The sequence below is a fragment of the Tachysurus fulvidraco genome, chromosome 4 (assembly GCF_022655615.1).
Source record: "Tachysurus fulvidraco isolate hzauxx_2018 chromosome 4, HZAU_PFXX_2.0, whole genome shotgun sequence".
Taxonomy (NCBI): Eukaryota; Metazoa; Chordata; class Actinopteri; order Siluriformes; family Bagridae; genus Tachysurus; species Tachysurus fulvidraco.
In genome coordinates, this window is record NC_062521.1 from 26,321,274 (window position 1) to 26,336,415 (window position 15,142).

At 44.4% G+C, this 15,142-nt stretch overlaps 1 protein-coding gene across 3 annotated transcripts in view; it reads right to left on the bottom strand.

The window, feature by feature from the left end:
• The window catches only part of znf827 (zinc finger protein 827), a 99,798-nt gene extending 85,490 nt beyond the window's left edge, over positions 1 to 14,308 (bottom strand). The window contains exon 1 of one of the 3 annotated variants that reach the window (XR_007140352.1): positions 13,675 to 14,308. Coding sequence is in view for 2 of the 3 variants with exons in the window: in XM_027177657.2 (XP_027033458.2) it covers positions 13,675 to 13,717 (43 nt within the window). In the remaining variant the exon portion in view is untranslated. The remainder of the gene's footprint in view (positions 1 to 13,674) is intronic. The other 2 variants (XM_027177657.2, XM_047812130.1) reach the window with 2 other exon arrangements.
• Between the last annotated feature and the right edge of the window lie 834 nt (positions 14,309 to 15,142).

Genomic DNA, 15,142 nt, shown 5'->3' on the forward strand with positions numbered 1-15,142 from the left:
ATTTGCAGATGCATGTTTGAGGACGGTTGTGTAGCATCGCAAATTATTCTGAACATTTTGTGGAATCGTGTAGCTGAGGCCATTAATCCAGTCCTGTCCTTGTAGATCGAGACTACAGAATGCCAGCGTCGGATATCAAGGGCAGGGAAATGCAGAAATGCCAAGAAGTGGCCTGCGAGAAGGACGGGGCCCGTCTGTGGGGTTTTTTCCTTAGGTGAACACCTGCAGTTTTAAAGTTGTAAATTAAACTCGACGACTGTGACGACGCCTCTCTCTCTCTCTGACACCGTGTCCACATCACGGACATAACACTGACAAGCTTTTTGTGAGGTGGCCAAACGCTTCGGATCTCGCCGCTTGATATATCGACTCCCTTGAGAAGTGCCGGCTCTCAGTGTCCGTTTTTGCCGCTGGCGCTTTTAATCTTCTCGGTCGTAAACTGGTCGTGGCTCAGGAAAAAGGGCTGGGAGCCGAGCTGCTAACGCGCTCGTTAAACTCATTAACGTGCGCTCGTGTCGGACAGCGGAGACGGTCCACGCTCGCGCCTGAGATCGGTTTTGCTGGGGAAATCCCCACGGTGAGGAACAGAAGCTCCCAGCTATATAAAAACAATCATACACTACATAATATATTGTATAATGTGCAGCAATGTAATTACAAAGTGCTATTTTTATCATCGCTCTCATGTATCGAATGACAGAGAGGAGAAATTACACGAGTCTTAGAGCAAGCTTTATCTCCTTACAATGATACACTAGATGTGTGTAAATTCTGTATATTCAGCAGTATTTGTATAGTTTTCAGAACAAGCTCAGGACTTAATCATCATTTATCAGCGGTTCCCTGTAGTCCATGTCATGACCCGTGTTTTGTGTGTTCTTTACACAACGCTAGATGTGAATTGTTGCGTTTGGGACGGAGCTCTGATGCTCCACAAATCTCGGTGAGCAGCTCTTAGGCGTCTCTGAGGGTTTGCTTATATCTGTGTTATGTTTGCGAAATCGTTCGCAGAAATGGGTGCAAGGGGAACCTGAGTGAGGTGGGAGTGAGCGTGAAGACAACAGAGCGTCTTCGAGGTGATTGTTAGTTAGTTAGTTAGTTACTGTAGTTTACTGCCATGTCAGCTACTGATCTTCATGGCAAGAACGGTTAATAAGGACTAAAATAACCTAAAATCACAGGAATAAATATTGACAAAAATAGACAACTTATATTAAATTTTTTACAATAATATATGACAGAAACCCTAAAACTTTTTCTGATGAAACCTTCTGATGAATTGGCCTCATAAAATACCCTTCTGTGGTCATTATATGCAGGGAAGTCCAACAGAATGTGTTTGACTCGAGGTGATTGTAAATAAATAAATAAATAAATAAATAAATAAATAAATAAACATGTCTGTCGTGGGAAATCTGAGGCACTCACTTTTACACATCCCCCCCCCCCCATTGAAAATATTTGCATGAGAAAGTTTTCTTTCATTGTCCTGAAGAAAAAGAGGAATCATCCCATGTGATAGAAATAAAAAAATAAACAATAATCAAATGTTTAAGGGATTTGATTCATTTCTGCACATGCATACAGAAATTGGGTGTTTGTCTTTAGGGTCTTGGTATAAATCTCCTTTTATTTGCTTATTACCAGACATTTATTTATTTGATTTTTTTAAGGATGTTTTTTGAAGGCACTTCACTGTAGGCCACGTGCTAAACGCTGTAGACGTAAATGCTGTAGGAGACGAGACGAAAGAAAAGCACTTCGTGAGCACGGTAGCTTTTTTTTTTTTTTTTTTTTTAATATTTCGACACAGAATGATGGATGAGTTGGAAGTCTATTTATTAAAATGGGGTTGCTGTGGTTTACATCACCTACTGTACGCTGAGTCTGCACCCGAGGCCTGAGACTAAAGACCGATTATGTTGGTGCAGGGTTATTATTATTACCACCGGACAGGATCGGGGATTCAGGACCAGACGCCTGCTGGAAGTGTCACGCTGGAAGAGTGTTTTGTAGTCGAACGGCTTGAACGTGTCTGAACAGAAACAAACGATCGGGACTTTTATTCTACGTCACTGATGGAGTCTCGTGTGTGGATGATGCTCATTCACCCTAAAGCACAGAGTAACTCACTTCTCAGACGCGATATGAAGAAATGAACTAAAAAGAAGCCGCGGCTGGAGAGAGAGTCGTACGTGTTGCCATGCCAACATACAAATCGGTTGATTGACAGCCAGTAGTTAGTGTATTCAATGTATTCAGAGTATTTCAGTGTAATGAACTACCAGTAGAAAGACAGAACTGTACAGAAATATCAGCTCTGTTGGGGAGAAACAGGCCCAGAGAGATCGCAGGTACCACGTAGCACCAGTTAGCTAACCATCTGGTTGGGATGTGTTATGATTGGGCCACGTAGCACCAGGAAGCTAACCATCTGTTTGGGATGTGTTATGATTGGGCCACGTAGCACCAGTTAGCTAACCATCTGGTTGGGATGTGTTATTGGGCCACATAGCACCAGGTAGCTAACCATCTGGTTGGGATGTGTTATGATTGGGCCACGTAGCACCAGGAAGCTAACCATCTGTTTGGGATGTGTTATGATTGGGCCACGTAGCACCAGGTAGCTAACCATCTGGTTGGGATGTGTTATGATTGGGCCACGTAGCACCAGGAAGCTAACCATCTGTTTGGGATGTGTTATGATTGGGCCACGTAGCACCAGGTAGCTAACCATCTGGTTGGGATGTGTTATGATTGGGCCACGTAGCACCAGGTAGCTAACCATCTGGTTGGGATGTGTTATGATTGGGTTGGAAAGCTTTGGAATGCTGTTAAACCAGCGGCTTGCAAATGACTACAAAGGTACTAAATTCCACCTGTGCTACCATCACCATGTCTCCAGTCATGGATATTCTCACTAGCTTCCAAGCTGCAATCGGATTGGATATGAAAAAAGTGCTGCTTGGTGCTGTTCGGGACGTGAACGACTCGAAGCTGACGACGTTGCTTTTTTTAAACCTGCTGCTTGATGTAGTATTACATGTGCTAGCGGATGAGGAGAAGAAAAAAATGTATTTATTTATTTATTTTTATGTTATTTTTGCTACCGGTGACATGTAAAGCTCACCACCTGGAGGCCATTTCAAAGTGTTAAAGGCAGAGGAGAAAAAAATGAAAGGCTCTAGGCCACACTGCTGTAAATCCATTAAGTTGTCCAGGTTGGACAGGAAGCACATGCTGTCACCGGGTAACAATCCTGAAGCAACAGCACTCGCTCTTTTTCTCTCTCTTTCTTTTTTTCTCTTTCTTTCTTTCCGCCATTCTCTTAATTCTCCTGGAAGATGGCCACAGAAGAGCTCACTAATAAATCATGTCCCTTGTCTTTCTTGGTCGGATGGGGTCATTGGTTAGCGTTAGCGTCCTGTTAAAGGCCATACCGCAGGGCCTGGACGTGCCTGTGTGGTACAACAACAGAGGAAAGCACCTTCAGGCCCTCCAGCTCTCTCCTCTCTCTGTGTTTTTTATGAAGCTGTGCCAGCACAAGCCCTGTGAGATATTATTACTCCTTCTGCACAAGTCCAAAGGACTACGACAAAATCGTCTCCCCCCCCGTTCGGGTACTAAGCTAGCGTTTGGTGGTCTGTGTGTGTGTGTGTGTGTGGGGGGGGGGGGGTGTTTTGTTCCGTGTTAAACGTCGGTCTGTTGCGATAAATCCTGAGATAATGTGACCGCGCGGCTGCGCTGACTCGGCTTTGATGGCGAGGTGGTTGGACGACTCTTGCCGGTTTCGTGTTTTCCGAGCGTTTTTTAAGTTATTTAAGGCGTCTCCGTTCTGTCAAGTGGTTTCTATAATGCGTCGTCTATATGACCTCGCTGCTTCCTGTCTTTCAGCCCGCACAAAAACGTTTAACTGACCGTGCTCCCGGCCTAAAATACTCTCAAGGCCCCGACTTACACAAACATGGAAAACTGTTCCACTGTAAGCAAAAGAAGCGAGAACAGATGTGAGGTGGTTGAGGGGCTCGGCGAGCCGATCGGCGGTGAGACGGAAGACGCTACAGAGAGCTGGATTCTAGGGAATGGACCGTCTCGCGTTCAGTCGTCACCTGGCGAATAAGCTAAAGGAATCTTTGCTACGTGGAAGGAGTCTCCGGTGTCGGGGCTTCGTCACGGTCGGAGGTTACAAAGTGACATGAAAATCTGTGTTAGGATTCTTCGTGTTTTGAATCAGATTGACGTCAGAACTATTTATAGCTGCTATAAGGCGAGTGGAAAAAGGAGCTAACACCTAAAAAGGACAAGCTGATGTTCTTCAGTGAATAAAACCACGGTGAAACAAGAGGAATAAAGCGCTTACTTGTGCGGTGACTCCTTTTCATTTCATTTTATATCTAGAAGTAAAAAAAAACTATATCCGATTTTAAAAAACACCCCCCAAGAGTTTTATTCCTCACATTATAAATTATATTCAAAATCACTGCGTGCATAAAAGTTTGTCTCACTTTGAGGACGTCAGGTTTATTTAAAAACGGTACGGTCCGACGTTTATGATCGAGGACTTTGTCTGAGCTGTTAAAGGTGCCCGGTCTATTCCCGCCCTCTGCCAAAGGCCTCGAATCGTTCGTTAGTCCGACGGAGCAAACCGAATGCTGGTCGTTTTGGCGAGTTGCTGTATGAAGTCGGTATTAATGCTTTCTGACAAGCCGTTTTTTTTTTTCTTCCTCCGCCGTACGGCTCGCCTCTCTATTTAATTACGAGTCAGAGTGGAGCCTTTAAGACTATACTTTTGATGAAAGCCAGGCGGTCCGAGCGCGCCAGATTAATCTAAACGTTCTGGTTGGCTGTGCTCTGGCTCTCCTGTCTGCGTGCGTGTACCCGTTTGGAAGAGGAGAGCGTCCACCTTTTCTTTTTCTTTTTTCTTTTTTTTGCATTTGCCCTTTAATTCTTTTCTAAGTGAAAGCCTGTGACTCGCTTGAGCTGAACTGGGAGAGAGACATGGTGAAAGACAGAGACAGAAAGTGAGAGAGAGAGAGAGAGAGAGAGAGAGAGAGAGAGAGAGAGAGAGAGAGAGAGAGAGAGAGAGAGAAGAAAGAGAGACATCAGCTTAGTGGAAGGAACAGAGGGATAAAAAAAAAAAGGAGCTAGTGGTGGTGAACGAGGAGGAGAAAGAGGCGGTGGAGGAGGAGAAGAAAGAGGACGGGGGGTTTCTTGGCAGATATTCCCAACAAATCGGATGCCAAGAGCGAAATGGAAACCTCCCCTCATTTTCCTCTCCTCTTAATCCAATGTTTTCGAGCCCTACCCCAGCCAAGGTCATTATAATCATAGAGGAGTGGAAGAGCGCCAGTGACCCACCATTACAGTAAGGTACAGAGCTACTCACTCACACACACACACACACACACACACACACACACACACACACACACACACACACACACACACACACACACACACACACACTCCACTCTGCCGTCAGTTCAGTAATAATATAGCATCTCTGTAACGCTCTGCCGGTTCCTCCATTTGCAAAATGCAGATGCTCTGGAAGCTGGTAAGGGCACAGGAGAAGGGTAGCGCTCTCCCCATAGGGAGACATTTTAGCTGATGGCAAAGGTCAGGGTGTAAGAATGATACGAGCTGCGGTTTTCCACAAAATGGAGGCCTTCGAGTGAGACAAAGAACAGTAGAGAGAGAGAGAGAGAGAGAGAGAGAGAGAGAGAGAGAGAGAGAGAGAGAGAGAAGTAGTAACTTCATTCAACCTCTGTGGCTTGGTGCAGAGCTTTCAGAAAAGATCTTAATAAACGCTACACATTTAAGACTCTTCGTAGACTACTGAAGCTTGGTGAACTTTGACCTCTGCGCAAGATCAAAGGGAATGAATTATCTGACATTAATACGCGCCGAGGTTGTGAAAGCCGACGGGTTTTAGTCCTGGAGGGATTCGACTTGGCCCTTGAGCTGAAGGATTTATATTTAACTATGAATAGAGAGGGTTGCGTGACCTCACCTTGGCCTCCATGCCCCCTTGCACACTTTGCGCATGACACTGAGAGAGAGAGAGAGAGAGAGAGAGAGAGAGAGAGAGAGAGAGAGTGTGTGTGTGTGTGTGTGTGTGTGTGTGTGTGTGTGTGTGTGTGTGTGTGCACGGTCGATTACTGTGATCGAAAGAAACCTTTGTGAGGCCTAATTTGAGAGTGGAGGAGATCGGCGACGAGGTAGAAGGGGATTCGCAAGAGGAATAGTCTGATAGGGAAGATCTTTATGCTTTATGTAGCTAGATGGTTAGAGAGAAAGAGAGCAAGAGAGAGAGAGAGAGAGCAATAGAGAGAGAGAGAGAGAGAGAGAGAGATAGAGAGAGAAAGTGAGAGCATGAGAGAGCGATAGAGAGAGAGAGTGCAAGACAGAGAGCGAGCAAGAGAGAGAGATAGAGAGAGCAAGCAAGAGTGCAAGAGAGAGATAGAGAGAGAGAGAGAGAGAGAGAGAGAGAGAGAGAGAGAGCGATCGAGAGAGCAAGAGAGAGAGTGAGCGATTCCCAACAAACTGGCAGTAAAACAGTAGTGTTGCTTTTCTTATGTAAAAGTTCATTTTTGTTATTAATTTATTATTATTTTATTACTATTTTTTTTAAATAATGAATCAGGAATATTGATATTGTCCTAGTGTTCAGGCCTAATGTTAAATATGATAATTAAATAAAAAGGCAGAAAAAAGAAGTGAAGGTAAAACGGTGACGTTGCTCCCGATCCTCTCTATGAATACGTGTGATATTAATATCTGCTCATATCACTTGCATCAGTTTTTCAGTATTCCCACCTCCGCTCTGCTTCTCCGGTCATCACTCGTAGCTGTGCTTCTCCTCCTTGAGAGATAAAAACACCAGCGTTTCTGACTGGCGGTTTATACACAAGTCCTTTGTGCTTTAAGGCACTTGTGAGGAAGCTGAAGAAGTTTATTTGTTGAAGTAAGCTCTCTGCTCCAAGGAGTTCCCTAACGACCGCCGCCGATGCTACGGCCCCCCAAAGCATTGTGGGAACCCAGTGAGCGGAGCGTTGGCGTCCACGTTAACAACCTGCTTCCTCGGTCGGGCTTCGAGCGAACGGTGCCAGACGAGGCGGGAAGCTCGAACCTGAACCCAGTGCTGGAATATTCTGAGCGACAGAGCCGAGTATCAGAGCTTAACATCTGAGGTTCTAATGTTTTAATGAGGAACGCCGACAGCTGGGACTCTCTCTCTCGTGCTCTCTATACTGCTTCATCGAATCTCTGGACGCTATGGTGTTTAGTGGACGGCTCAAGTGTCGCAAGATGTTCTTCGTGCACTCGTAAACGTACCAAACCGGCATTAGACTCCGCGCTGACGTCAATGCCTCGTACGGTCGGCTCAGATTAAGCCGTTCGATGTGAGCTTCTATAACACTTTAACTGGCAAATGGACCGGGGTGTGTGTGTGTGTGTGTGTGTGTGTGTTTAACATAGACTATGGTGGTGTCCCAGATCGTGCGAGTACAGTAGTGCGTTCACACTGTAGGTCTACTATTCAACACCCAGGTGAACAAATTAACATACGAGTTTTCGGTGATTTCATTTTCACCTTTTCAAAAATTTGGTGTGTCCTGCTAAAGCTAGCGCCGCCGCATCACATGCGTCGGATTTGGGCCGTTTTCCCTCGATCGGGAGACGTCTTCTACGAGACAGAGAGTGGGGTTTAATTTGAGCTGATACTCTAGTTTTCTAACATTCATACTCTAGACACTGATTTACTCCAAGTCCTGTTATATCTTTTGTTTAGGACCTTCGGTGTGTATCTTGGTGTCCTTATACTTAGCTTCTGGGAGTAAAAAGTGCATCCTAAAAGAATGCCTGGTTCCACTCAAGCTTTCTTCCTCATATCATCTCGGGGAGTTTTTCCTCGCCACCGTCGCCTCGAGTTCTCATTAGAGAAAATCGTTATAGCTGCCACTGCTGGGCCCTTGAGCAAGGCCCTTAACCCTCTCTGCTCCAGGGGTGCTGTATCATAGCTGGCCTTGTTGCTCTGACCCCAACCTCCAAAGATATCTGGAGAAAGAATTTCACTGTACTGTAATGTACATGTGACAAAATAAAGACTTCTGTTCTATTTCATTATGGGCCATTGGGGCTGTAGGAGCTTCCACTAGAAAGACTGTGACTTTGAGTCCACCGACGTACACCAAGCTGCTAAAACCGGGCACCTGAGCGAGTCCATTAACCCTAAATTGGTCAAAAAACTAAATAAAAAAAATACAAAACAAGATAAACTGTAAGAAGATCTGGATAAAAAACGTGTCTACATGTAATAAAATAATAATAAAATGGTGCCAAGCCATCAGCAAAGGAACAATGCAGTGTGTGTGACTTTATTCTAACTCGTGTAACAGGAACTCCTGCGTTGTGTAAGTATTTTCACAGCCAAACCAAATTAAAAAAAACAAACTTCTCACCAGATTTATAAATGTTGTTAAGAAACTTCATTTTCTTTTTTGTTCTCGTTTGCTAAATACTGATCACACACAAACTGCATTGTGTTGATGGCGCCGCTGACTCGCGGCCAGAAATTTCTACGAAACTCTATAAAAAGGTGAAGCGCAAAACAGAATAACGACCGAAGTGTGAAACGTTTAGTGTGCTGAAGCTTCCAGCAACGCGGCTCGGCCACTGCGGTGCGTCGGCTACCACGGACACACGCTGACGCCTCCTTGGTGCTTTTGGTCCTGATTGAATCTTTAGTCTCGTTCCTCTTGATTTCTACTGACGTTCGGAATCATGGTTTTATTAAACTGGTGCCAAGTGAAATAAAGTAACGGAAATCTCGGTGACTCGTCGTTAGTTATATGATTCCAACCCGATTAATCGCGGGACGCGTTACTGTGTCTGCTTACATAAGTGATCGTACACAAAACATGTTCCTAATCGTCACATTGCTGTTCCGAAGCTTCTCGGGACCGTTTCAGAATAAAACTAAATCGTATTTTTTTCACGTTTCCAGTAACGTGACATTCAAAACCGAGAAGGTTTTTTTTTTCCCCTTCAGGGGAAACCCCCCTTCCCCCGCCTGCCCTGAAGAGCAATGATACGCAGTAAACTGTAAAAACATGGCATTTTACACCGTTTAGTCCGTAATCATCATTTTAGGTCCATGTGCCCATTGACTTATGACTCAATAAAAACAAGATTTGTTGAGGTTTTGTGGCATATTTTATGGGTGATAACTTGCAGAAAAAGAATAAAATTGGCGTTAGATAAAAGTCAGAATGCTGGCTTCTGTAACTCTAAGACCAGATATGTGACAACTAAAACAGTTACCTTTGTAGTTGTAGGAAGAGAGAACAACATTTTAAGTGGTAAATCTTTCAGCAACACATGGCCAAAACAAACCCCGTCAACTCTCTCTCTCGCTCTCTCTCACTCTCTCTCGCTCTCTCTCTCTGTCTGTCGTGTTTTTCTCCGTTCTCTCTCTTTCTGCGGCTCGTCAGTCGGGGCAGTCCGTCGAGGACGTTCGTGCTCCCTGACAGCTTGTCAATCATGTCGGCGGCATCATTTCACCACCTTTTTTGGGTTTGCTAGATAGAGAAATACACTTGAAGTGCAAAGCAAATGTTGTCTAGACACCAAAGTGCTAAAAAAAAAAAAAAACGAGCCGATGATGAGAAATCGGGTTTGGTGTTTGTCACGTTTCCAGTTTCCAGTAGCGTCGCTTGAGCTGCTTTACGGAAAGCGTGTTTACATTTCAGTTGCATGAAAAACGGAAGTCGTTAATCGCACGAGGTCGTGCAGCTACAGAAAAATAATCACCGTATTAAAAAGTGCTGTGAACATGAAGCACGGTTTTCCCTACAACTCCGCCAGTGCTTAATTCCTCTAATATCAGAGCGACGTAGCAGCGATTACAATGACTCCTTGAGCTCATGCCCCGTTCCTGTCCGTGTTCGTCAGGCTCTGGCCTCGGAAACTCTGGTGACCCTTAGAGTGCTATTATATGACTGACAGGAGGTTAAAAACAAAGAAGCATTCAGAACAAACAAGGAAGTCAGTCTGCCAAGCCAGTCTTCTTGGGTTCACGGTCTAAAAGGTGTTTTAGGTCAGAATTTAGGTCAGAATAAGCCTGCATTCAAAATCGCATACTGTGTTAGAACCTACTGCATTCGAATCGGTACATTTTACTACATTTTATTTTGTGCCTACTGCATTCTATTCAGTACCTACTAAGGATCGATTCGGTACCAACTGCATTCAGTACAGATCTTACTGCACTCAATTCCGTACCTACAGCGGAATCAATTCAGCACTGCAATCGATTCATTACCACGATTGATTCAGTACCTACTGCATTCAATTCAATACCAGCTGCATCTGGACCTACCACAATCAATTCAGTACATTTGACTCAGAACCTACATTTTATTTCAGGACCTAAATCTTATTTTACATTTACGGCATTTAGCAGACACTCTTATCCAGAGTGACTTACACTGAGCAACTGAGGGTTAAGGGCCTTGCTCAGGGGCCCAGCAGTGGCAGCTTGGTGGACTTGGGGTTCGAACCCATGACCTTCCGATCAGTAGCCCAACACCTTAACCACTGAGCTACCATATCCCACTGTGTCCCATTTTGTGCCTACTGCAATCTATTCAGTACCTACCTGGATCGATTCAGTACCTATTGCATACAATTTAAGGCCGATTGCATTCAATTCTTTAACTACCAAGATCGATTCAGTACTAACTGCATTCAATTCAGATCCCACTGTACTCAATTCCGTACTTACCACGATTTTACCTTTTATCTTGTGCCTACAGCATTCTCTTCTGTATTTACGGCATTCGATTCAGAACCCAAAGTTTTGATTCAGGACCTAGTGCACTTGATCCAGTAGCTCGACCGTTGACACGGTATGTACTGATCAGTATGTGTGTAGTATGAATTTTCTTATTTAAACCTTCATCGTGTTAAGAGTTTACTCAGGTGTTGTTAAACGAATTGGGTTTAAGCACAAAGAACAATGTTTAATACCTCTAGCACCGACACTCAGCTGTTCCTGTGCCAGACCCATTGCATTATGGGATAGCACAGTGCCCACTGGCTCCATACTGCAGGATCTTAGAGGAAGCAGTCTCTCATCTGGGTAGTTCTCTCCTACTGTTTTATGAACACTGAGAAAGCAGACATGCTACTTCTTTGGCGTACCTGTTTTTCACCTGCTGTAGGATAGCAGGAATAATCAGGCCCAGCTGTCTCTAACGGGTGATTGGATGGCGTCGGATGCGATTTGGAAGCTGTTTTCGCTCAGTGAGCCTGCCACATTTCCACCCACGTATACAATCCTCTGCCCCAAAACTTCAGTTAGCAAAAGACCGTCATGCCATGACGTTCACGCTCACTCGCACGAAGCCAAGTCACCGTTCATAACAGATACGGATGCAAAAGTAAAGATGTGTAGGAATGTTAGGGGCGTGTCTATAAAATGACTGACAATCCAAATACAAACAAACATTCCATACTTAGAGGTAAGTTCCCAAACGGTCATGTATTTATTTACATTTTCATCATTTACCAGACGCCCTTATCCAGAGCGACTTACATTATCTCGTTTTTATACAGCTGAGCAATTGAGGGTTAAGGGCCTTGCTCAGGGGCCCAACAGTGGAAGCTTGGTGGACCTGGGATCGAACTCACAACCTTCCGATTGTTAGCCGAACACCTTAACCGCTAGGCAATCACATGCTCCCATTTATTTATTTTTTATCTGCATGATACACTTGCTCTGAGACAATGGCTTGCACTATTATCGTTCTTCATTTCTACACCATAGTCCACGTTATTCTTAATACCGGTGAATACCGAAGAAATCAAAAATATTGACTATTGCTATCGACCTCTAATTCGCTGCTCTTTATCATGTACTACACATTTCCCAGGTTTATAAGGAATAAAAAACATAATGGACTGTTGCGCCTTTAAACACTGACATGTCGCGAGGTTAAGGAACGTCCGCGAAACATTTTCGTTACTGTTGTCACATACCTTATAGCAGCAATAAAATAGTCTCTCTCTCTCTCTCCCTCTCTCTCTCGAAGTTAATACATAACAATAAAAATAAAGCTGCTTGTCATGTTAGTGACAAACTGCAAAGCACAAACTCCTGATGACTGTTACAAAGCGCTGACACCGGAGACTCAGCGAGCACATAGGGATGTGATGACCGACGTGCTTTGCTTTACTAAACGACGACACAAACGTATGATTGCGATGACGTTAATATATGTTGCACTGAGATTAAGCCTGTACGAGCTGCTGTTACAGAAAAGGAATCGACGTCGACTCGGCAACGCTTGCACGCTTTCCACGTCAGGTGTTTTCGTCATGCTGGAAAGAAAGCACAGAGGTTCACCCAGGTGTAACCAGGTTGCCAGAGTGCATCCTTATTCCAAAGTCTACAACAAAACAATGCAAGATTAGTGCATGCATTGTTGGAGCACGTGCACTGTTTCCTCTGTTGCTGACTAAAACGCTCACTAAAGTTTGGGAGCATCCTGAGAAAAAGAAGGGTAAAAAAAAAAAAACAGCAGCTTGGTGTCATGCACACGTTATAATAAAGAGTCTGGCAGCTGCACGCGCTCTCTAGCGGCCGGCGCGCGCCACTCCCCCAATTCCTCAGCTGATAAATGAACAATTTCAACATCCTGGATGATCTTTGGGTCAGGAAATGAGCAGTGCATAACGAGCCCGAGTGACAGAACAGTATGCACAATCCTGCAGAGCGAAAGAAACGTGCATTACAGCGGAAATCCAGGTGCAACGTCGATTGTTTTGATCGCGTGCCATGAAGCAGTGCAGAATAATAATAATAATAATAAAAAGCTTCCTAAAATAAACAAACGTGCAAAAGTTGTGCGTGTGTTTAAGAAGTGAGACGTTGGTGCTGACGTTAGATAGCGCTGTAGCTCAAGCAGCAGGAGGAGGAAGAGGAGGAGGAAAGCTGGAAGCCCTGTGTGTGTGTGTGTGTGTGTGTGTGTGTGTGTGTGTGTGTGTGTGTGTGTGTGTGTGTGTGTGTGTGTGTGAGAGAGAGAGAGAGAGAGAGAGAGAGTGTGTGTGTGTGTGTGTGTGTGTGTGTGTGTGTGTGTGTGTGTGAGAGAGAGATAGAGAGAGTGTGTGTGTGTGTGTGAGAGAGAGAGAGATAGAGAGAGAGTGTGTGTGTGTGAGAGAGAGAGAGAGAGAGAGAGATAGAGAGAGTGTGTGAGTGTGTGTGGCTCGTACGATCCGACTGACTTGGGTTTTTTTTATCGCGGCTCCATTTCATTTCTCGGGTACCTTATTTTTTCTCTCACTCTCTCTCTCTCTTTTCCCCCCTTTTCTGTCTCTCTCGGGCGCGCATAGGGTTTAAATAAAAACACAAACGACGTCTCGCGCGCGGCGCGTGCGTTAACGGAAAAGCGCGACACACACACACACGACAGCGTTAACGTAACGGCAGTAACCTTTAGGCGGAACGGGACCTTTGTGTGTGTGTTTAAAGGCAGCCGTTAGAGCTGAACAACATGGCTGCCCTGTAGCTCAGACCTTAACACCAGGGGGACTGAAATAAAGCTCCTGCCCGCTTTCACCGCTTTATTTATTTATCCCTTTAAAAAAGAAAGAAGCAGAGGAACTCACGCGAAGGAAGGCGCTTCGGTGTCTCCTGTTTCCTCCTGGGCATTTTAAACAGAAAACAAACAGAAAACAAAACCTTCTTCTTCTTCTTGGTCTTCTTGGTCTTTCACATTCTTCTTCTTCTTCTTGGTCTCAGGCGCGAGGACAGAGAAGGTCCTTCGCCATGGAAATGTGTCGCGGGCGCGAGCTCGATGGCGGGGGAACTCGCCGCGTGCACCTGGCCGTCTCCGCTCCGAGTGTGTGTGTGTGTGTGTGTGTGTGTGTGTGTGTGTGTGTGTGTGTGTGTGTGTGTGTGTGTGTGTGTGTGTGTGTGTGTGTGTGTGTTGGGAGCGGTACAGCAGGAGGAGGTGCTGTTGTTGTAGTCGCCGTGTCTTGGCTATGGCCGCTCTCTCTCTCTCTCTCGCTCCCTCTGTGTGTGTGTGTGTGTGTGTGTGTGTGTGTGTGTGTGTGTGTGTGTGTGTGTGCGCGCGCGCGCCTCGAGCCCCTAACTAACACTAATGCTGGGATCAAAGGGCAGCAACAGCAGAGCGAAAGCGAGCGGGCGCGGGCGGGCGGCCGGGCGCGCGCACGCACGCGAACGCGCGCTCACGCGTTAATCGCGGATGCGCGCGGGAAAAGGAACAAGGTGGCCATGAACCTGACAGAGGGCAGACTTTAATCAGTGCTCCTGAAACAGAGCTTTTCTTTCTCTCCTTTCTGTTTATTTCCTCTAGAAAAAGTTCTGAATAGCTCTCACTCACACATACACACACTCACACATACACACAAACACTCACACACACAGTCACACAAACACACAAACATATGTATGTATTTAGAATGTAAAAAAATCAAGTGCACACAAAAATCTCAAAATATATTATATATTTGTTTAATCGATATCATTCATATTTCTTTCATTTTTGAACACATCTGTATTGAAAGGAGTTATTAATTCATCACATTTATTTTATTTGATCCACACTTATGTCCAGACTTATGTATGCACGCTGACTCCGACTGTGTTTTTAATATTATGGCTTTATACAAAATATGACATTAAAATATTTTTAGTTCTAAACTCAAAAGAACTTTAGAAAAAAAAATTATATTTGATTTACTTTGTTGAATCATGAAGCAGTTCTAATCTGCATGAATACTTTACCTGTCAGAAATATTGCTTGATTTTTCTACAAATGAAATCGCCTCAGAATTATTTATAGGTCTATCATCGTAAAGAGATGCTCTTTAAAAAATTCTATAATTTACCTTCAACATTAGGTACTTTGGACCTCGTATTTCTTTACATTTCTTGACATTCGTTTGTTTGTTTGTTTGTTTATTGATATCTCAGTTTCATTTTTAAAAAAAGAAGTAGAATCAGAATATGCTTTAAATAATTTAGTAATAAAAGGGTTAACTGTCATATCAATTCAGAAAAAAAGTGTTTTCAAATTCAAGTGTTTTCAGATTCTTATATACATATATATTT